This window comes from Aotus nancymaae, unplaced genomic scaffold, assembly GCF_030222135.1.
Source record: "Aotus nancymaae isolate 86718 unplaced genomic scaffold, 86718_ANA_hifiasm-v0.15.2.pri h1tg000006l, whole genome shotgun sequence".
NCBI classification, from domain to species: domain Eukaryota; kingdom Metazoa; phylum Chordata; class Mammalia; order Primates; family Aotidae; genus Aotus; species Aotus nancymaae.
Window position 1 is genome coordinate 98,234,101 of NW_026988417.1, and position 23,749 is coordinate 98,257,849.

At 38.2% G+C, this 23,749-nt stretch overlaps 1 protein-coding gene across 1 annotated transcript in view; it reads right to left on the reverse strand.

Moving 5' to 3' along the window:
- The window catches only part of WWC2 (WW and C2 domain containing 2), a 210,430-nt gene that overhangs the window by 103,921 nt on the left and 82,760 nt on the right, over positions 1-23,749 (reverse strand). Inside the window, exon 2 of the mRNA XM_012472558.3 lies at positions 14,118-14,227. Coding sequence (XP_012327981.1) covers positions 14,118-14,227 — 110 coding nt within the window. The remainder of the gene's footprint in view (positions 1-14,117; positions 14,228-23,749) is intronic.

Consider the following 23,749-nt stretch of genomic DNA (forward strand, 5'->3'; position numbering starts at 1 on the left):
TCAACAATGTATTATCACTATAAATCTACCACACACGATGTTGTCAATCAGATCATTCCTTTCCAGAATTCTGTGGCTCCCCAGTGCCTACAGAATAAAAGCCAAGCTATTCATTTCTGCACTTGAGGCCCTGTATAATCTGGACCCAACCTACCTTTGTTCACCTAATACAGGACTCTAGCCACACTGCCCTCTGCATCAGCACTAATCAAAGCTGGTCTACTCTGCAGACCAACACGAGTCCATGAACCCAACTTTGTGTCTACAACAGTAAGTATAGAAATAGAGAGTAAACGTTTTGTAACCTTTATAGCAACTTTAGTCAGTTATTATCTGTTGATAAACATTTTGCATTTCTTTGTGTGTATATGTTTTCACTTTTCTAGTAATTCACTTTTTATTTTACAAAAATATCAGTGAGTCTGCAGTGGATCTGAAATTTAAAAACAAACAAACAAAACCCTGGTCCTGTTTTACACAGAATGCTCTAGCCTAAGGCCCTGGTTCTTGGTTCTGTACTTCTGCACACTAGAATCAACCAGAGACCCCTTTTTGAAAAAACCCAGATCAATTAGAGTTTCTGTGGGTGGAACCCAGGCACTGTAGGTTTAAAAGCCCCTCAGATGATTCCAATGAGCAGATGAGCCCAAGAACCACTGCTCTGCAACAGCTCACATGCCACCTCCTCCAGAAGCTTCCCCAGTCCCCTTATCTGCAAGTCAGCCCTTTATCCTCTGTCTTCCACAGCAGCTTATGCTCATTTTATAAACTCAAAACACATTCTCTACTGTGTGGTGAAGCTACAGTAGGAGCCACAAAACATGAAGAAAAAAACAAAAGAATCAGATTACCCTAAACATTTTATGTTCTTATATTTTAAAATTGACAATTTTTTTGGCCACATGTTGGGCCAAGGGATTGAAGTGTACTGGGTGTCCAGCAATGGGGTACAATGGTATACCATTGTACAAGAGAATGGACAGTTTTGGTGATGCTTAGTGCAGGTTGCTTAGGAGACATCTCCCTGTGTTTGCAGACATGTACTGGATCCCTCTGCTGTGAAAGAAAGGAACATGGTCATTTTCCAGTAAAGGAAGGGATTCAGAATGGGGCAGAGTAAATAAAAGAGGCTTCCTGGATGCTGATGTTCTATTTTTTTCACCCATCGTGATTACACAGTTGACTTCTAAAATAGTTGTTAAACTTTGTTATTTCAATCTATGCATTTTTCTGTATGTTGTATTCAGTAATGCAATGTTTTAAAATAAAAGTAAAATAGTTCTAAGGCACAAAAACTATGGCATTATGACTTAAGATCTTGTCTGTAGCAGGACATTGTATCTGAGTGGACCCCACCCCCAACAACAGCAAACACAAACAAGAGATAATTTGGGACAAATAGAAGTTATGGCTTTAATACAGAAAACACATGAAGTGTGATACACAAAAGGTTAATTGAAATTTTTAAAAAACAAAGCAAAACACAAAGAAGGTAGAATAATAGGGCCGCTGTAAATAACTAGAAGACAAAGTAAAATACATGAACAATGGTTTTCAGATGCTAGACAACAGGTGGTACAGGATTGTGATCTCTGAAAGAAGGAAAATGAACCCCACGATTATCTTACATTTCTGCTGAAAGCACTTTATGGACAACAGTGCAATGAAGGGTAACTCAAGCAGAGAAAGTAGGTATTGCTAAATTGAAGGGAGAGGAGGCAGATTTCAGGGAAGCCATGACGGGTGGAATAGGTAAAGTAAAGCACAGGAGAAGTTCCAGAGACTGCAGAAGTTTCAGAAATGTGCACAGGTGTCACAAGAAGTCTGTGAGTAAATGCTAAGATGCACAAGGTCAGGAAAGGGGACAACTGGGAAGCCATAGGGAGATAAATTCCCCGAGCTCACACAGGGCTGTGACACTTTCAAATTATGTCCAGCCAGAGGAGAAAGGCCTTAGTTAACATCTAGGGAATACAGTGGAGACCACAGCAAAGTTACACCTTAACAATGGAGCTAAATAAGACATAGGGTAAAGGCTACTCTGAACCTACACTAACAAAGCTTTAAAACAAGATTCTAAAGGACCAAGCTGGTCAGCAAGTAACTTAACTGCCAATCAGAGGAAAAAAAGTATAAAATTTCCTAAAAGGCACAACATCTAGTACTCAATGAAAACAACAACAACGAAACCAACTTTATAATGTTTAGCATCCACTATAAAGTTACTAAATATAACAAAAAGCATAAAAACATGGCCCATAATCAGGAGAAAAATCAGTCAACAGAAACAGATCTGGAAATGTAGAAATGATGGAATAAGCATAATCGGGATAAAACAGCTATTTTGCAATGGAATAGAACCCAAAAATAAACCCACACATCTACTGTTGTCCAAACAGCCAGTAAGCAGAGGAAAAGAGGCTCAAGATCACTAATCATCAGGGAAATACAAGTCAAAACTATAATAGGATGCCACTGCGCACTATGTAAAATGGCTAAAATTTAAAAACTGGCAATGCCAAGTGTCGAAGAGGATGTGTTGCAATTGAAATTCTCATTCACTGCTACTGGGAATCTAAAATGGTGCAATCCCTTTGGAGAACAACATAGCAATTACGATACAATCTAGCAAGACTACAACTTGTTATTTACCCAAGAAATATGAAAATATGTATCTACAAAAAGACCTCTAAACAAATGTTCATTAACAGCTTTATTCATAATAAACAAAACTGTCTATTACAGGTAATGACTAAGCTAATTGTTGTATATCCATACAATAAAGTACTACTCAGCAATAAAATGAAACAAAATACTAAACAGCAATATATAAGACTCTGAAACACATGCTGAGTGAAAGACACCAGACACAAAAGAGCACATGCTGTATGATTCCATTTATACAAAATTTGGGCAAAGGTAAATATAATCCAATGACAGAAAGAAGATCAGTGGTTGCTGGGGCCCAGCAGTACTGAGAAGTACTTGTTACAACAGAGCAAGAAGAAAGCTCTTTTTCAGGGGATGGAAGTGTTCTCTATATTGATTAATGTAATGGTTACATGGTATATACTTGTCAAAACTCAAGAATTGTATAGCGAAAATACATTCAATTTATGTATTTGTATATAATAATAAAGCTGATTTAAAGTTTATTTAAAATATGCTTTGCAAAGTTCAAATGAATGACTGATGAACAGTAAAGAGAACTGAGGTATAATGGAACAGTAATAAAACCCTTTTCCGTTATCAGCTGTTGGAAAAGAGCACTGGTTAGGGACTAAGGCCGTTTGGGTTCCATATCCAACTAACCAGATGTGAGACTCTAGGAGAAGTATTTTACCTCTCTTACTTTCACGTCTCTCAAATGTAAAGAGGGTGAAATATGGAAGAATATTTTCTGATGTAGTCTTTGTAGTGAACACCGTTGGTGTCCTATCCTGGTATTCTCGGGTCTTTCTGCCAGGGCCTGCTCTTTGTTGTTGATGGATGTCTGACGGCTCTTGGGCACTGTGCTAACTCACCTGCAGCCAATAACTGACTACTGAAAAAGACAGAAACAGCTCCCAGGTAGAGCAAACTCTGTAAATTGCACTTCGGAGCCACCGTAATCAGGTGGAGTCAGAGACTTTACAGAAATAAAATCTTGGTTTGATTTTTCCCTTCACTTTCTTTATTTCCTCATTTCCTTACTGATTTATCCCATGATTTCCTTCACAAACCACTTTCACTTAAATTCTTGGCTTAGGGCCTGCTTCTGAGAGAACTCAATCCAACATAACCTTGTATAATCTATGCAAATGGAAATGGATGAAGTTTGATCTTGGACTGTACTTCTCATATCCTCACGTGATGGCTTTTAGTAACACTGTGTGTATGGGCATAGCAGGGGAGAAATGAGAGGAAGAATCACTCTTGAAAATAAAAAAGGAAAATAAACTTGTCCTTAATAGAGAAATGTGACAGCAAGTTCTGGCAATTGTTTTCTACGATTCTAGTAGAGAACTGAATAAATAAGCTGCTCTGGTTATTGTAAAACATAAAATTAGATTAAAGCACAGCCTAATTGCCTCAATAAAATCATTTTTTTTGCTTCATTAATAACAACACTCTTAGATTTTAAGCCCTTGATGTCATATCATACCTGAAAATACTTCCACAGCCCAGAGTTCCACAACCCCTTTCTTAGGGGCAGAGAGTGTACATTAGTCAGCCCAGGCCACACTGGAAATGAAAGGGGTGGATACAGGACTATGGAACATATAGAAGGAAAGTGTTCCAACAAGAACCTCAGCTAAATTTATTACTGGAAAGGGATGAGGAGGTACTGAGGTTCAGGAGGAAGAAGAAAAAAGAAAATGATACGGTTACCACCTGGGCGGCAGGAAGGCTGAGGTACCTGCATTGTGAAAAACTAAACATGAAAAGGAGGGATAATTGTTCCTTTCACCTAATACCTGAATGATTAAAATGATTCCACATTGAAATATACATTGAGAATACTGAGATTCAGGTCATGCTCAAGTAAGGTTTAAAAAAAAGCAGATGAATTATTTGAGTCCTGAGGAAGTTTTAAGAATATAAATACTGGAAAGAAGAACTGAGATGTAATATCCCAGTAGCTAAGATCATAAACTCTGTATTCAGTCTAACTGGGTTCAAATCCAGGTGTGTCATTTACAAATTGTGTGACCTTGAGCAGGTTCTTAAACTGCTCCAGGGTTCAAGTTCCTCCTTAATAAAATGGAGCTGATTCAGGGGGCTGTTTGGAAGATTAAATGAGATACTGCAAAATGTAAAAAGCCTTTAATGCTAGCAATCTATAACAATGTCTCTGATGCTCAGATCACAAAGCAAAGAAATTATAAAGTCACATTCCTTTCCCCAGCCTTGACTCCAGGGAGCATCTGTGTCTAGAACTAAGGCTCCACAGATCACTCTGCACCCATGTTAACCTACCCTGGTTTGAACCAGCTGATGAAAATGGGATACAGTTAGCTGTAACAAATGAATTATATATATACATATGCTCAACACCTCCCCTCAATCTGTGCACATGGAAGCAACACTGGGGGAAAAGGACACCTGTAAGTTATTATAAAATTATATCCACTCTGCTTCCCGTTCCCTTAGTGGAATTTGCACAGGCTACCACATACGCATTTATACAAGATGTCAGGGGCAGATCAGCAGATGAGACTGAAAAACAATCAAGAAAATACTGCTTCTCAAAGTTTCGTAGTATGACACATAATGTTGCACTTTCAATTTGTCAGTGGGTGATATACTGATCATTTTTTAAAAATTTATATATTTTATGATGCTTTGACATCTCAGGGCCTTGCTGTCTGGGAAGAAACTGCCTCTCCCAGGGCTAATTTAATTCTTAGAGATAGCAAATGTCTCCCATGAACCCATTCTTCATATGTAAACCAACAGTTCAAAGCCCATATCCCTAACCTCCTCTTTTAACTAACTCACACTCCAAACCAATTTCTCCTACCCTACATCGCCTTCCAAGGCAAGGTACTGGACACCTAGAGACCATTCCCATAACCTAGGGTTTGCTGAAATTATTCAATCTAGCCAATCCTAAACTTGTTCAGACTTGCCTACCCTGCCTCACTCATTCCTTCCCAAGGAAACCACAATACAGGCTCTGGGCCATGACTTCTCCTCTGTTCCTTCTGCATCCCAACCAACCCAAGTGCTTCCCCACTATGTGTCCCAGAATGGTGTGGTATCACCACTTCCCTTGAGAACTGCAATAAAACTTCCCTCCATGGCACTGACCTCATTCCATCATCACTCAGTCACCTCTATAAATTAAATCCTGCGTATAATCAAAACAAGATGGGCCACAGGGGCTGGCCAATATATGAACATAAGAACCTGTTCCTGATAAATTAGAATAAAAATATTATCAATTTTCTGGACTGTCCAGGGGCATGTACTGTCTTCAAGAGCTTTGCCTGTTAATCTCAATCTTACGTAGTCCAACGAAATATTTCTGGTTGGCCCCAAGAGCTACAAGTCAAACCCTAGAGAATAATCTGAGGGCATCTGACTTGGTCCACTGGAATTTCTAGAGACCAGACTGGTTCTACGGATGTTTAACCTGGCCTCTAGGGATAAGGGATGACTCTAAACTAAAGTGGTTCAGGCTGTGAAGCCTGGGTCTTTTTGAGGCCAAGAGAAGCCCTGGGTGATGAACAAAATGGCCTGAGTCGGACAGGCACAATGCAACCACTGCATCAGACCTAGAGCTCTTGCCTCACATTCACTGGCTAAAGTTGAGCTTTCTATAAAGTAGTATTTTAAACACTAATTTTAAAGATGCAAATATTTAAATATGCAAAAGATGTATTATCTCACCTAATTGTGAACAAAAAACCAAAAAACCGCATGCTAGAGCAGCTGATGTCTAAATGAGAGATGTAGAAGAGAATAGTCCAGGATGGACAAACCCTCCAGCTAAGAATCTTCAAGGACATCAACACCACAAGGCAGCTCAGCCATCTGGAGAATGTGGGAGATAGCCAGAGATCAAATAAGAGTCCAAACTTCTAGGGTTTAAATATTCATTGTAACTGAGGTCCCTGATTATCCTAATATTTAATACCTATATCTATTTCCAATATTTATATATGTGAATGCAACCTGCCTCAAAGTATAGAACTCATCCTCTAACAATGATAAATGTGTGGTCTTGAAAAGTTTTCAAAACTGTAGATGGCTCCCAACAATCCTCATTTCCTAGTAATTCACACCTCTTGAGTATGGGCGAATCTAATGGCTTGCTTCTAATGAACAGAAGATAGATTAAGTGACAAGATATTACTTCTGAGATTAGCTTACAAAAGACTGTTCTGTTGTCTTGCTCATTCTCTCTCTCCCTGGTCCTTCTTGGCTTTTTGGCTCTAACAAAGCAAGCTGCCATGTGAGCTTATCCTATGGAGAGACCCACATGGCATGGAATGACGGAGGCCTCTGGCCAGCAGCCAGCAAGGAAATGAATCCTGCCAACAACTGTATGAGTAGCTTGAAAGCAAATCTTCCTCCAGTCAAGCCTTGAGGTGACTGAAGCCTGGTGGACACCTTGATTGCAAACCATGACAGAGACCTTGAGCCAGAGAATCCTGCCTGGATTCATGGCCCACAGAAGACATGAGATAATAAATATTACTTTAAACCACTAAATTTTGGGACAATTTGTGAGGATGAGATATATAATTAATAAACTAATAAAATAAAGAGATAATAAAAATTAAAAATGTATGTTAGAAATCTGAAATGTTCTTAAGTTGTAATAATTAAAAGATATGTACTCTCAGTTGTCTCTCAATCTTTTGAGGTTTGAGCCAATCATATTTCCCTCCATGTTGGGGACACAGTATATTTCAATAAAATATTTGTCAGTGGCTAAAATGCCACAAAACACTGTTGACACTTAAATGAATAAAGTGCAATAATAACAATGAAAAGAAACTATCAGCATTTGTCTCAGATAGGTCAGGAAAAACACTCTGGTAGACTGGTTTAAACACTGCACATTACAAGACAGTCAGTGGGAAGCATTAACATTTCTGAAATATTGCACAATTCAGATATGAACTACAAGAGGCTTCCCAAAGGCACCTTAGAAGAAGGCTTCATAAAGCAGGATTGTGCTTCATATCCATCGTTATATTTGCAGAATAGATTTGTGAAGATTATTTATTAAATGTAAATACTCAAGTATATTATACAAATCTGGTATTTTTTATTAAGACCTAGTGGCCTTGGGAGATCATGGTGTTATAATGTAATTTGCTGTTGTCTACTATATGAAAGAAACAATATATTACATATTGTTAAAATGCCGTATACCTCAAGGGCATTCACATTCCATCAGTTTTATAGATGTGGAACTTTATAGGTAGAGAACACATGAGTTACAAGAGCTTATCATGGAAAATAACATTAGACTCTTCAAAGGAAGATTATTTTTGTCTATAATGCATATTTCTATTCTCCCTACTGTGCTCAGGAAGAATAAATCAAATGAACATAAGTAAGGTCCTTATCTTCCTTTTTATAAAGTATCTGCTATTTTTATCTATTATTTGTCCATTAATTTCTACAGACAACTATTTGCCATCTACTACATGCAATAGGGAAAATGAGATACTCAGGCATGATCCTTTCTTCCAAGAAACTTACAAAATGTAGAATAAATAGTGACACACACGTAAGTAGAACATGATTAGTGCCCTGAGTGAAGAATGGCTAAGTGCCATGGCAGTTTAGAGACAAATGGGTTTCTTCTGGCTGAAAAGAGTACAGTTCCATGGAATAGGCAGTTTTTAAAGACGGCTTTGAAAGATTCCCAACAAGAAACCCTGGCCCGTTTCCTGCTCCAGCCAAAAGCCCCGGTTATCCCAGTCACACCAGCCTCCAGCTGCACTGAATTTCCTGCATGTCTTTCCTCAAGTCCTGCTTTCTTTAGCCTCTTGAGACCTTTGAATCTACTCATGGTCCTCCTTCTTCCTCATCCTCTTTTTCTACAGCCTGGTTAACTCAGTTATCTCTTGGGTGTCAGCTTAAAGCACTTTCTCCAAGTAGCCACGGCTATGCTCTTTAGAATGGAGAGGGTGCGTCTTCTTATTTCCCTGTGTTCTCCTAGCATAGTGATGGTTCTTTCCTTATTTCACTATGCACTCTCATTTCTTTACCAATACTCCAAGAAGGAATAGCCTATGACCTCTTGAATGTCCAGTGAAAGAACATAAAATTCATTTTGTAAGCAATAATGTGCCACAGAAGGGTTTTATGCAAGAGCACTAAAGGATCTATTTTTTTTTTTAAGAGATGAAGTCTCGTATGTTACCAAGACTGGCCTTGAACTCCTAGGCTCCAGCGATCTTCCCACCTCTCAGCCTCCTAAGTAGCTGGGACTGCAAGCAAGAGCCACCAGGCTCAGCTTCAAAGGATCTTAACTATAGTCCACAAAAATCATCTGACAGAAATGTGAGGTTCCATTATCAAAAGAATTGATATGATGGTGCAAAAAAATTTCTGATGAAAATTATATATTCGATGAAAAAGTTTATAAAAAAGTATATACAATATAACCCCATTTGAGGTAAAATACATTTAAAACTGTGTGGGAGGCAGGGGGATTGCTTGTGGTCCAGTCTGAGACCAGCCTGGGCAACACAAAGAGATGCCATTTCTACCTCAAAAAATTAAAAACAAAATAAGTTTTTAAAACTGTATATATGTGCATGTGTGTATCAATATAAAAAGTCTGGAAGGATACACATCAAAAGATTTAGAATACTTAGTTAACACTGGGTTGTATGAACATAGACAATTTTTCTTTTTTGAGACGGAGTCTCACTCTGTTACACAGGCTGGAGCGTAATCTCAGCTCACTGCAACCTCCGACTCCTGGGTTCAAATGATTCTCCTGCCTCAGCCTCCCGAGCAGCGGGGACTACAGGTGCACAACACCACATCCAGCTAATTTTTATATTTTTAGTTGAAAGGGGGTTTCACCATGTTGGCCAGGCTGGTCTCAAGCTCTTGACCTCATGTTCCGCCCGCTTCGGCCTCCCAATCTTCTTTTTATTTATCTATATTTTCTACTTTTCTCCTATACACCAGAACTTTTTGTTTGCTTGCATTTGAAACACGGTCTCACTCTGTTAACCAGGCTGGAGTGCAGTGGTGTGATCATAGAGCACTGCAGCCTTGAACTCCCAGGCTTCAGAGATCTACCCACCTCAGCCTCGCAAGTAGGTGGGACGGCAGGTACAAACTGCCTCCCGAGTAGGTGGAGCTACAGGTGCAAACTGCAAAACATATTGAAAGAATTATTCCTAAAACTGAACACATCCTTTTATATGAAGTTCCAGAACAGACAAAACTAAGCTACGGTTATATAAAACAGACCAATGTCTGAGTAGAAAGGGGCAGGACAGAACTTACTAGGGTGACGGAAGAAGTTTGTACCTTGATGCAGGGTTAAGTTACAAAAGATTATACATATGTCAAAGTCTACACAAAATAAATGCTTAAAATCTGTGCATTTTTCTGTATGTATATGAAACCTCGATTACTAAAAGAAAGAAAAAAAAACTGTGGTACAACTCTGACTCTACCAAAAAGTGATTTACTTCTGGTTGTATTAACAACATCAAAACCTTACAAACCACACCTCCTTATTATCTTCTAGTTAGTTACAAACATCCCTCATTGATATCTATATCCCCATTCCACACATACCCACCGAAAGGTGAATATGACCATAAAACACTTATGGCCCAAAATAACTTTTACTGTCAAGGTCAAATCTTTTACTTCTAAATATTCAACAGTGTTTCTTAGAAATAGTATTAAACAGCTAAACATTTCTTATTTCATTTTTTATTTAAATAATGAGAAAATGATGCTGAAACTATACAACGTCAAAACACATGTGTGGAACAGCTGTTTGAGAAGATAATACCATTTGTTTCCTAAACAACCTCACAAGAATGTCTTGAAGATTAATGAGACAATGGACCAGATCATTTTCAGTGGGCGAACTATTTGCTGCTGGTAATTTGGGTACATCAGACCACTAGAATACCATTACCATTAAAGCAAAATAGTAGACTTAAAATTTTATATTCTAATAGTGAAGTTTCAAAATATTCAAAATGGTGCTTTCTGAAGTATAGTTTATACTTGAAGTGTACTTTAATTTCTTTAAATAAGAACAGAAAGCTTTTGATTGCTGAGTTAAGCAATAAAGCTCTTCTTTTTAACATTTTAAGAGTTTATCATTATACTAGTCACCTAGAGATGAAAACATAAAAGATGCAGTCAGTACCCTCAAGAGGCTCACAATTTAGTGAGGAAAACATACAAAATATAATATAAATGCAATATGATAATGCTTTTTAAAAAATCCCTATGTACCTGGTCCTCCAGAAATATCTGGAAGGGGCACTCAACCAGAATGTGATGGGACCTGTGAAGTGGAGGGGTGGGTATCAGAGAAGGCCTATGAGAAGCAGTGGCACCTGGGCAGACCACCCCTAGAACTATGTGGCCTTCAGTGAAGAAGGTCTAGGACCTGTGCAGAGAGTGTTCAGGCTAGACTCCATGGATGCAAACAAAGGCAGGCAGCCAGTCAAGGAGGCACAGGGTACTCCTAGAGATCTCCAGACCAGGCAGGGCAGGAGATGAAAAAGGAGATGCCAGTGCAAGCAGACTGGGAAGAGCCTTCTAGCAAGGAATAGAATATATGCATCTGGACTCTGAGAAAGACTTAGATGTGGCAGCCAGCAGCCTGAAGGAAGTAACTAAAGTTATCACCCAAGGAGATCTACAGCATGCAAACAACAGAAGACTATTACAGAAATCCTGGCAGCGGGTCCAGGTGAAGAAGGAACAGGTAAAAGAAAGGTGGGCAGGTGCGGTCAGGTATGTGAACAGTATGTCACAAAATCCAACGAATAAAGAGCAGGAGGGAATAACTCACAGTGACAAGTCACAGAGACAAGCCTACAGTGTTGTTTGGATTTGATAATTTGTGGGTTGTATTAGACCCTTATTGCCTTACTATAAAGGAATATCTGAGACTGAGTAATTTATTTTAAAACAAAAAAAGAGGTTTAATTGACTCACAGTTCTGCAGGATGTACAAGCTCGGCCCTGGCATCTGTTGGGCTCCTGGGGAGGCCTCAGGGAGCTTTTATTCATGGCGGAAGGCAAAGTTGGAGCAGGTACATTATGTGGTGAGAGAGGAAGCAAGACAGGAAGGGGAAGATGCCTCACACCTTTAAACAGCCAGATCATGTGAGAACTCACCACAGTGAAGACAGTACCAAGGGGATGGCGCTAAACCATGAGAAATCCACTCTCATGATCCAATCACCTCCCATCAGGCCCCACCTCCAACGCTGGAGATTATATTTCAACATGAGATTTAAATGGGACAAATATCCAGACTACATCGTGGGGTCTCAGGTGCCCTCAGCAAGAACAGTTTCTGTGAGATGATGGAGAATAATGGAGGAAGTAGAGTTCCTGCAGACTACAGCTTTCAGCAAGTCTGGCTGTGAAGGGAAGAGGAGACAACCAAAGTTGGTGAGGGATTTTGGCTGAAGGATGGTTTTGGGAGGGTGAAGAAAAGGAGTTTAATGCCATCTGTTTGTATTTCTTTTGTGGTTTTGTTTTTGTTTTGAGTTTCCAGTGTTTATATATTAAGACAAAATAATTTATTACTAGAAATGGTGGAAGAACATTTTAAAATCAGGAAAAAACTAGTAAAGATACCAAAGAGGAAAGAAGGATGAAACAGAAAAGTTATTAAGAGGTATCTATAGGGGTGGTGGTATCCAGAGGAATGCCTCTTTCACTGAGAAAGAGGAGAAAGCGGTAAAGGTGGGTTTAGATACCAAAGGGTTTGTAGGTGTTGAGAGGGAAGCTGAGAGGATTCCTTTTCTCATGTTGGTACAAAAAGAGCTTATTTCTGTTGACTTAGGATGGCAAGGTTGGTTTCTGGTTTCCCAAATACTACTTTAAGGAAAGAAAGCTACATAATTATTCATCTAAAGCAAGTAAAGAAGTGAGAGTTAAATAGTTAATACATTTCAGATATTTCACTGAGTTGTTTATTTGCAATGACATAAGGGTGAGACAGTGCTTGAAATGAACTTAATTTTACCAAAATTAGTTCATTTCATCATCATTACAGATGACATTTGGTTGTCAGTTACTGATACACAACAAAACCCAGTATATCAATATACATTTATTAGAAAACACAAAATTAAAAGCTAATTTAAAAACATAATCATTAATTCTTCATAGAACTTTTAGAAACTTTCAAGGAGAGAGAAATAATACCTCTACAAAAAAGTCACATTTCTTCTGGTCATATAAAAGAGGCTAAGGCAACAAATTGTAGAAACTGTTATTTGTATTTGTGTTGAACTAACAATGTACAGTACACATAAAAGTTGGTTCCCAAATTGTGTATGACAGGTGTTCTATTAAAACAGATCAATGACCATATGTGCTCACTGGAGTTTAGACTGCTTACGCTCCTTTCTGCCCCTCTATCTCACCCACCTGGAAGATAGTGCCTCAGAGCCAATAATACAGGCTTTTTTGACCTCTTGAGAAACACATCATCTAGCTACACAAGGGCAGCTGCAAGCCATCACCAATGAGTGAGTATCAAATGAAACCCTTTGCTACAGTGATATTGTTCCTAAAGATATTACAGATTACTGCATATAAAAATTTTAAATATAAGAATAGATCTAAAAGAAATAAGATAATAAGGAATAAATTCATTATGTATTCCCCAAAATCTATAAAAATAATTATTTTTAAGTGAATAAGCAAAATAAATAAGTATTGTATGCTATCATCTGAATAAATTTTTAAAGTAGAGAGCTAGATATTCATATAAACACACGTAAACATAAACACACACAAAGATATAAAAAATACTTCAAAGTATGTGTTTTTGAAAGTCATTCACAGCCACAGTAATCCTCTGCCCTAGACTTACCATGTCAGAGATGTGAAAGATATAAAAGCTGTTAAAACAAGAGGTTTTCCCCTTCCAATGACAAAGAAATCAGGAAACAGAAAGAAGGAAGGGGTTTAGGACTTTTCTCAGCTATGCTGTCTTCCACAGCCACCGATGAGGGCCAACCCCTCTCCAATCCCAGCCCAGAAACCACACTGTGTCAATGCCCAAGTCTTTCTGTGGCAAACATAAGGAAAGGAGGAGCCCAGTCAGAAGGTGCAGTGGCCATGGAAAGAGGAGCCCAACAGCTCTGATCCCCACAGGCTCCAAGACCTGTGCTAAAGGACAATCCTCATTCCTCAGCAGGCAGGCACACAGGCACACGGGTCAGACGCCCCTTCTCCCTCTCCATCCCCATAAGGACAACCCTATATACATGTTCCAAATACTAAGACAGCCATTTCAGTTAAATATTGGTCACTAAGAAAATGGGATTTAAAATAAGGAAATTCACTTTGTAAAATGTTTATCCTTTTGTGTGACTAGGTTTTTGGGGACTGCTTTTCTGGTACGTTTGCTTTTACCAAAAAGGAAAACTTACTGTTGATGTGATCAATGTAGTAGACACCAATCTGAGGGTCAAACCCTGCTTCCCATCCCCACGGCAGCTCATCCCCAACACAATCAGCAAATGACAAGGGCTTCGTTAACCTACAACAAACCAGAATAGACACAACAGTGATTCTCTCAAACAAACTGCATATATCAAAATTCAGCACCATAACCACAAGTCAAGTGTCTAGGTTGCATTTAAAATCTTAAAGAAAAAAAAAAAAACAAGGATAAAACAGAGAGGTATATATCCAAAAAAGTAGGATAAGTCATAATACCCTTTTGAAAGTTCACTCCCTAATATTTGGAGATAAATCTATACAATAAATAAATAAAGACATCCTAAATCAGGGAAAACGCCAAGCTGAGAGTCAGGAAGCCTGGGATCTAGCTCTAGCTCTGCAGTGAAACAGATACCTCATTAAAAAGAAAAATGGGTCCCAGGGTTCAAATACTGGTATCATGAAAATCCTATCAGTAGCTTTGAGACAAGATCCGCATCAGGTTACACCAGTTTCAGACTGAATGCTCCTATATAAATTAACTAAAACACTCAACTGTGAAGTCTACTATAAGTTCTCCTTGAGAGGAAAGACAAATTTTTTTATAAGTATCTTGTACATAACAGTCACCCAACAAAATTTTTAACTGAACCAAATACATAAAGTATTCATTCACATATCAATGTGATCTCATCTTTTAAAATTGCTTTATACCCTCACTTAAAATCATTTTTTCTTTAAGATGCTTTCTCTGTAGGATTTTTCTCTTTAAAACTAACGAAGAAACTATATAGTTACCTAAGCAGAGCACAGGTTTCAGACTTATTACAATAGTTTTTTTTTTTCCTCACATCCTTGCATTTTGTTTTTGAGATTCTCCTTGGCTACTGGAGCAGCAATCAGCAGGTTAACACCACAGATGCCTTGCTGGAGTGCGGCCACCATCAGTCAACACATTTTCTAATTTAATGCACTGGCACCACTAGCATGGTTCTTATATAGAAAATCTCCTGGAATCTCTTTTATCCATGCTAATGACTATCAAAGATCTCATAGTTAAATTGAAATACAGGTCATTTTCAGAATCACATCATTCATCGGAACAACAAAGTACATCACCCACCCTTCAAAATGCTGAAGAATAATATAAAAAGGAGGAAAATTCTTTTTTTCCAGGCCTACTCTGCAACAGTCCTCCAAGGACACAAAACACCAATAGATGAAAGGAAGGGTCTACTTTTCTCTCAACCCTCCCATAGCATGAAATCTCTCTTTCTGGGGATGGCTCCAAAGAAGACACTGGCCTTCCAAACCAGATGAGCAGACAGAAGCAATAATGAGGGTAACCCGCTCTACCACTGACTCACTGTGAGACCACGTACTGGGCACCTCTTCCTACCTCAGTTTCCTTCTCTTTTGAGTGGTGATTATACCTTTATATACTCTCCCTACAATTTAACTAGCTCCTAAAATTAAACTCAGGATAAGAAGAATTTAACTTGGAAGAGCATCCAAGACGTTATAAGTAGTCAATAAATGTCAGTGATTATTAACACAAGCATATGTGAATTCTCTCATTTATCCCTCAGAGCAATCAAATCAGGTAGCACAGTACAGAACTGTGGTTCTCAGAATACAGTTTCCAGAACCAGTAGCATCAACATCTGGACCTGGTTATAAATACAAATTCTGGTTGGGCACAGAGGCTCATGCTGTAATTACAACACTTTGGGAGGCTGAGGCAGAAGGATGGGTTAAGACCAGGAGTTCAAGACTAGACTAGGCAACACAGTGAGACCTTCTCTCTACAAAAAATAAAAAATTAGCCAAGCACAGTGGCTCATGCCTGTAATCTCAGCACTCTGGGAAGCCAAGGTAGGAGCATCACTTGAGCCCAGGAGTTCAACACTGCAGTGAACCATGATTGCACCACTGCATTCCAGCCTGGGCAACAGATTGAGATCCTGTCTCTAGAAAAACTAAAATGATTTTAAAAAAGAAAAGAAATACAAATTCTTGAGCCCTATTGTGGAATGAGAAACTCTAGGTCCCAGCAATGTATGCTTTCCAGGTAATTCTGCTGCACACTAAAGTGTGGGAACGATGGGCTTAGTAGTTAAGAGCTTGAAATTTGGCATCAAAGAGAACTGGGCTCAAATATTTATTCTTCCACTTACTCACTATACAACCTAGAGCAAGCTATTAGCCTTAAAAGCCCCAGTTTCCTATTTTTTTAAGGTGGTAAGAGAACGATTAAGTTTCGATGAAAACTAAACAGTATAATGCCCAAGAAATGGTAAGCTTCAATATATGACAGATGAGTAAAATGAATCTCAAACATGTTAAGCAATGTGCCCAAATATGTCAACTTGCCATGTTTTCTTTGTAAACATGGAGTTTATTTGAATTCAATCTGAGTTCAAATGCAAAAATTTTTATTCTTAGAATTGTGCTCAAATTCTGTCTTATATCAAAAACTGCCCAGGAAAATTGATTTTTCTTTTGACAAAGAATGAGATGCCATATCAAAAATCCCTATACCCTAGGACACCTCCTTGTCTACATACATGGTCTCTTTGACTACCTCAATAAAGCAACTAGATAAGAGCTTCTGTGCCAGGACACAGTCTGTATCACTGTTTGGTGATTCTCTTTCACTAACTCCTTTATCAACGCTGTCTAAAAGGTACATGCATCCTAAAGAAATGAAGAAGGAGGAAACATGAGAACGTTAAGTTTAAGTGACAAAAGAGAAATATTAGACTAGTATTACCTGGGCACCAATTCAATCTGCTTAAGCATGAGTATGACAGGAATATATTTATTGCTTTTAGAATAAGAACTTATAAAAGCTTCAGAGCACGTGCTATGATTACAAGTTAATAGTAACTTGATTACATTTGGAAATAATCCAGTTTGTTCCACTAACTGATTAGCAGATAAGCATTTATCTGTCACTATTTTAAGACTAGAATTGTATCTATAGGTATATATGTAATTGTGAACTCTGAAAAATTCAGAAAATTCCACTCCTAAAATGTTTAATATGAAAATTTCTATGCAATGTTACTTCAAATATCAATTTAATACTTTATTTTCTATATATGGATAAATATGTATCTTTTCTCTATACTCTATCAATAAGTAAAACCATTACATACATATTTGTAAATATTAAAATTTTAGAATTGAATTTTTATGCAAATTATAAAATATAAATAGAATAACATTCTCAGATTCCAAACAAATTAAGCACCCAATTATGGTACTATCCTGATAAAAAGAAAATATTACTATGATGTACTAAAAAATAACATAAAGCAAAAAGAACTGATGTATTCCAAAATTACAAACAACATACATTAACACAAATACAGTGAACTGATGTTAATTAACTTTTAAATTTCTTCCTCTTGTTGTACGCAAGGAATCTCTTACACATTTAAGCTTTCTTTGATGTTAAGTAAGTAACAAAGAGAGTTTGTTTTTTGTTGGTTCCCTGCAAAGGAGCAACAACTTGCAACAACAACAACAACAAATCCTGAAATTAACTAGTCTTTATGCTGAATTCCAGAGATTTCTCTTTACTTAAAAAGTCTTCCTTTGCACCATGCCTAATATGAAGAAAATGGTAATTTACTGCAGCACTTTGCCAATGTTTAGATACAAAATTTAACTCTGCACCATATTTCCTCTCCTTGTTGGCATTGTATCATTCTTTTACAGTCATTTAATATTTATTGTCAATGCACAGATACCTGTCCTATGACATGAGATGACACACAGTGATATATTTGTTCACTTCATAATTACATGATGGTGAATACTGTGTACACATGTACAAGCACAACTCCAGAAAATGTGACTTCGTGTTAATTGCACTAAATGAATAAGCACTTGAAAAAAACATTTCAGATTACTAAAACTCTTGACACAATTCAGAAGCTCCCAAATATATAGTTTAGCACACAACATTAAAAGTCTTAACAGTTATTTTTACTTTGTAGCATCTGTTGTTCTCATTGTTGAGCTAACATAAAGCAGTGCTAATATCGTCAACTGCCTATGATTACTATAGAATCTGCTCACAGAAACATTACTGAATTGCTCTAAGAGAACAGGGAAGAAGTAAAGATGTGTTTCACAATTTGAATTTTAAAGCGAAGACAAAGTACTAGAAATCTTTCTATAGTCCTAAGAGAATCTTCATTTATAATGATGTCAATTAGTTTCCTCAAAACAATTTTTTTTTTTTGAGACAGTCTCGTTCTGTCGAACAGGCTGGTGTGCAGTGGCGCCATCTCAGCTTACTACAACCTCCACCTCCCTAGTTCAAGCAAGTGATCCTGAGATGACTTTTGGATTACAGGCGCACGCTACCACACCCAGCTAATTTTTTTGTATTTTTAGTAGAGACTGAATTTCACCATGTTAGCCAAACTGGTCTCGAACTCCTGACCTCAGGCAATCCGCCTGCCTTGGCCTCCCAAAGTGCTGGCCTGAGCTACCATGCTAGGCCAACAACTTCTATCTATTACTAGATAGGGAAACTACCAACACAAAGAAACAAACAAAGGAGAATAATAGGAAAGAATGGATGGAAGCAACTAGAAAAAAATGGCTTTAAGAAAAATTATACAAACTACTTCAGAAAATAGTAATGAGATTAGTTCCATGTCTGTGAGGAAATCAGCTTAAATTATTAGAGAAGTCATATTAGATAGAATTTCCAGAAAATAAAGATTAGATATTAGAACAGGTCACAATGGGCCAGGTGTGGTGGCTAACACCTGTAATCCCAGCAATCTGAGAGGCCGAGACAGGCAGATCACTTGAGGTCACAAGTTAGAGACCAGCCTGCCAACATGGCAAAACCCCATCTCCACTAAAATTATAAAAACTAGCCAGGCGTGGTGGTGGGCACCTGTAATCCCAGCTACTCAGGAGGCTGAGGCAGGAGAATTGCTTGAACCTGGGAGGCAGAAGTTGCAGTGAGCCAAGATCGTGCCGTGGTACTCCAGCCTGGGCAACAGAGCGAGACTCTGTCTCAAAAACAAAACAAAACAAAACAAAACGCATAAGTCACAATGGGGAGAAGCATCTCTTCCTGAAATCACTTTTATCTAAAGACAAAAAAAATAGACTGGGCAACATCTGGAAGCTCCAGTCTAGCCTCACTCCCATATTCTTCCTGCCATGAGCCCTTTTAGGTGTCTGGAAACACATTATTGTTTATTAAAACAGTTACTCAATATCTTGAATATCATTTTATGACATACTGATTTTTTCAGAAAGGAAAGAAACTAATTTTATTAGTTGTCTATTATGTTCCAAGAATTATGCAAGGTTGTTTCATATGCTATCTCATTTAACCCTAACAACAATCCTTCAAAATGGGTATTGCTATTCCCATTTTTTACAGATTTAATTCTGTAAATGACACATCCAGAATTTTGTGTTTTATGGGAAACCTAAAACACATGTCACAGAGTCCTGTGTTTCAGACCCTGTGTGCATAAGGGGATATAACAAGGACTTGGTCCTTGCCCTAGAGAGCCAAGATGAGGACAACCAGGTGGATAACTAACTTGTCACACTAGGACTTGGCCAGGAAGGCCCTTAGCCTGGTGCAATGGGTTAGGAAGGAGACTGCTGCTCCAGCATTTAAACGATTCACCCAGTGCTACAGAGCTGCCAAGAAACATAACTAGGTAGCCTAGCCAAGATCATTCTTCAGATTAGTTCATGTCATCTTTGCACCTGCTTGGGTCCTCAGACAATTCTCCCCTATATTGGTCCTAGGTCTGGTCCTCCTACAGCTGGCATGAGTTTTGTCACCTGGTACCAAAGAGAACTAGTTTGCTACCTCCTCCATATCATGGACTTTCAAATATTTGAACACAACTGTCTTGTCTCCCAGGGCTGCTCCCCCAGACCCACACATCCCACTCCTCTCTGCATGTCTCATATCCCTCCTCCACTCCAGCCTGCCAGTCTCCTGCCATTACCCCAGCTGCTCCTCTCTACTCTGCAGTCTCATTCTATCTCTTATCATCTGATACTTATCTCTTCTCATATGGTTAATTTTTTCTCCTTCAGTCTACAAATATATTCAATCCCCCCTCCCCTAAAAAAGCCTTTCCTTGGCCAGGCACAGTGGCTCATGCCTGTAATCCCAGTACTTTGGGAGGCCAAGGTGAGCAGATCACGAGGTCAGGAGTTCAAGACCAGACTGGCCAACATGGTGAAACCCCTTATCTACTAAAAAATACAAAAATTAGCTGGGCATTGGTGGCTCATGCCTGTAATCCCAGCTACTTGGGAGGCTGAGGTAGGAGAACTGCTTGAACCAGGACCCAGGAGGCAGAGGTTGCAGTGAGCCGAGATCATGCCACTGCACTCCAGCCTGGGCTACAGAGCGATAAGAGATTCCATCTCAAACAAAACAAAACAAAAAAGCCTTTCCTCAAACCCTTTGACTCTTCTTTTGCCATAATCATTCCTAATCATTCCCTCATCCTAACCTAGAGGCTTTAAACAGGAGGACTTTAGGAGGCCCTATCATAGAATTTCCCCTCTGCCACCTAACACTTAATTCTATAGTTACTTCATGAATACACTCTTGAAAGACAGTATCTGTGGGTGATTTGCCTTTGAAATGGCACATGGTTTATGCTGTTGGGTTGTGAGATCCAAATATATTATTTGCAAAAGCTTCAATGCTTACCATATTCTATGTTAAAGAAAAAGTCAAATTTTACATACAGCAATTATACTAATAATCTAAAACAGTTACTGAATGTTTATCATGTACCACACATGTTCTAATATACAAAAATGTGTGAGTTAAATCCTCATAAAACTCTGCAAAGTAGATATACTTTTTCCATTTGAATAGCCTGTGCAGGAAAAAAAACACTCCTCTTCAAATAAGCCCATGTTTGGGTCATGCACACTTCTCTCTCCAGTCAACATCTCTGCCGCATTGGCCTTCACACTAAAAACCTTCATAATGTTGGCTCTGAAGTAGTAAAAAATAAAGTCTAGTCACAAATAAAAGGAAACATAGCTCATGAAAAGCAAGGCCAAAAAAATTGAAAAAGTACAAATAAAAGGAAAAATATACATCATGGGTATGTGCCTCTTAAATTACTTCAGTATTTGGCCAAAGATCAAAAGTAGCTTTTGAAAAATACTTTCCTCTTTTTAACATGATTTTTAAACTGAATAGCAATTTCTAGGTAAAACTATATGATTTATGCTTTCTTAAATAGGAGGTTATAACATGATTTCAACTTAATTGTTCATATTGTCTGACTACTTAAGCTAAAAAATTTTGGTGCTAATGAGACCAACATTGTGGATTACAACCCTCACAAGGGCTGTTTATCATAGAATCAACCTGAGAATCTTGGTTTACAGTAGCTATTCTGACACCTACATGTGCCTCCAATCTGACTCAACTGAAAGGCTTATAAAAACACAGACTGTTGGGGTCACCCTCAAAGTTTCTGACTCAGTAGATATGGGAAAGACCTGAGGATTTACATCTCTAAGTTCTGAGGAAATACTGATCAGTAAACTTCAGGGACCAGAAGTTCACTTAGAGTGCTATTGTTTAAAAGGCATAAATTAGGTTGGATCCCTAATCCAACCAGGTGACGGAAAAATGGAAAACAAGCTAAAAACAAACCTGGAGGCAAAAGACTGTATTTTAGAAGTACCTCTGTTACGAAAATGATGAAATATTTAAACAGAATTAATAGCTTAACAGTCCTCAAATTTGGAATAGGACACTTTACTTAATTTTATGTAAACATTTCCTTTCTTCCAAGGATACTTAACTAATTTGAAAATAACTTCAAGAGTATGGCTTTCTTTTTCCTTCATTTTCTCACTTACAAATATTAACAGTACTCAACATCATTAGTTATTATGGAAATGCAAATCAAACCACAGTCAAGTACCAGTTCACACCCACTATAATGACTATCATTAAAAAAACATATATACAAGACACAAGTGTTGACAAGGATGTGGAGAAATGGGAACTCTGTACATTGTGGGTGGGAATGTAAAATGGTGCACCCTCTGTAGAAAATGGTTTCCAATTCCTCAAAAAGTTAAAATGGAATTACCATATGATCCCACAATACTACTCCTAGGTCTACTTCTAAAGGAAGTGAAAATAGGTACTTGAATAAGTACATGTGTGTGCATGATCACAGCTGCATTATTCATAACAGCCAAAAGGTGGAAACAGCCCAAATTCTCATCAACAGGTGAATGGATAAAAAATTGTGGTATATACATGAAATGGAATATTAGCCATAAAAAGCAACAAAGTACTTATACATGCTACAATATGGATGAACCTCCAAAACATTATGCTAAGTGAAAGAAGCCAGGCACAAAAGGTCAGATGTTGTATGATTCCACTATATGAAATATCTAGTTCATGAATCCATAAAAACAGAAAGTAGATTAATGGTTGTCTGGTGACAAGGAGTGGGACAAATAGAAACTGCTTACTGGGTACCTTGCAGGAGTGGTGAAAATGTTCTGAAACTAAATATAGGGGTTGGTTCCACAACACTGTGAATGTACTTAATGAATTGATCATTTTTAAATGGTTAATTTACATTAGGTAAATTTCACTTCAATAAGTTGTTTTAAAAAGGAGTAACACATATATAATAATGCCAAGAATCTAAGTGAATAAAGTATTTTCACAAAAGATAGTAAAAGCATGGGAAAATATTAAACATCACTAATAATAAAAAGAAATGCCAAATACAATAAAATAATGAGGCTAAAATTTAAGCCTATTAAAGTATCGAGTTTTGTTTGTTTGTTTTTATAGACAGGGTTTTACCGTGCCGCCCAGGCTAGAGTGCAGTGGGATGCTCACTGCAGCCTCAATCTCCAGGGCTGAAGCCATCCTCCCACCTCAGCCACCCAGGGAGCTGGAACTACAGGTGCACACCAACACGTTTGGCTAAATTTCTTAGTTTTTCCTTTGTAGGAAAAAAGGGAGGTCTGATGCCCAGGGTGATCTCAAACTCCTGAGCTCAAGTGATTCGACCTCCTTGGCCTCCCAAAGTGCTGAGATTACAGGTATGAGCCACTGTTTCCCGCTGTGTTGCTTTGTCTTAGTGATGAAACTCACTCTGGTGAGGATGTGGGGCATCAGCTACTTTCATTTATTGCTGGTGACTTTGTAACTCGATACAGTCCTTTTAAGAAACAATTTGGCAGTGTTAAAAATCCATTAAAATGTTGATTCCGGGTGGGGGAAGGGAGACCGTCAGGGGAAACAGTGAATGCATGCTGTGTTTAATACCTAGGTGATGGATTGATAGGTGCAGCAAGCCACCAGGACACACATTTACCTATGTAACAAACCTGCACATTACTGCACACATACCCCAGAACTTCAAATAAAAATAAATGTTTAAATTTTCTAAAATGTTGATTCCATTTAACCTAGAAATGCTATTCTTAATTGTGCTGCATGAACCTTATTCCACCTCCACAGAGATCAGCTGCCACTTAAGGCATGTTACTACACTCAAACTCAGCCTCTCGCCCAAACTATGAGCTTCTCAAAGGCAGGGAC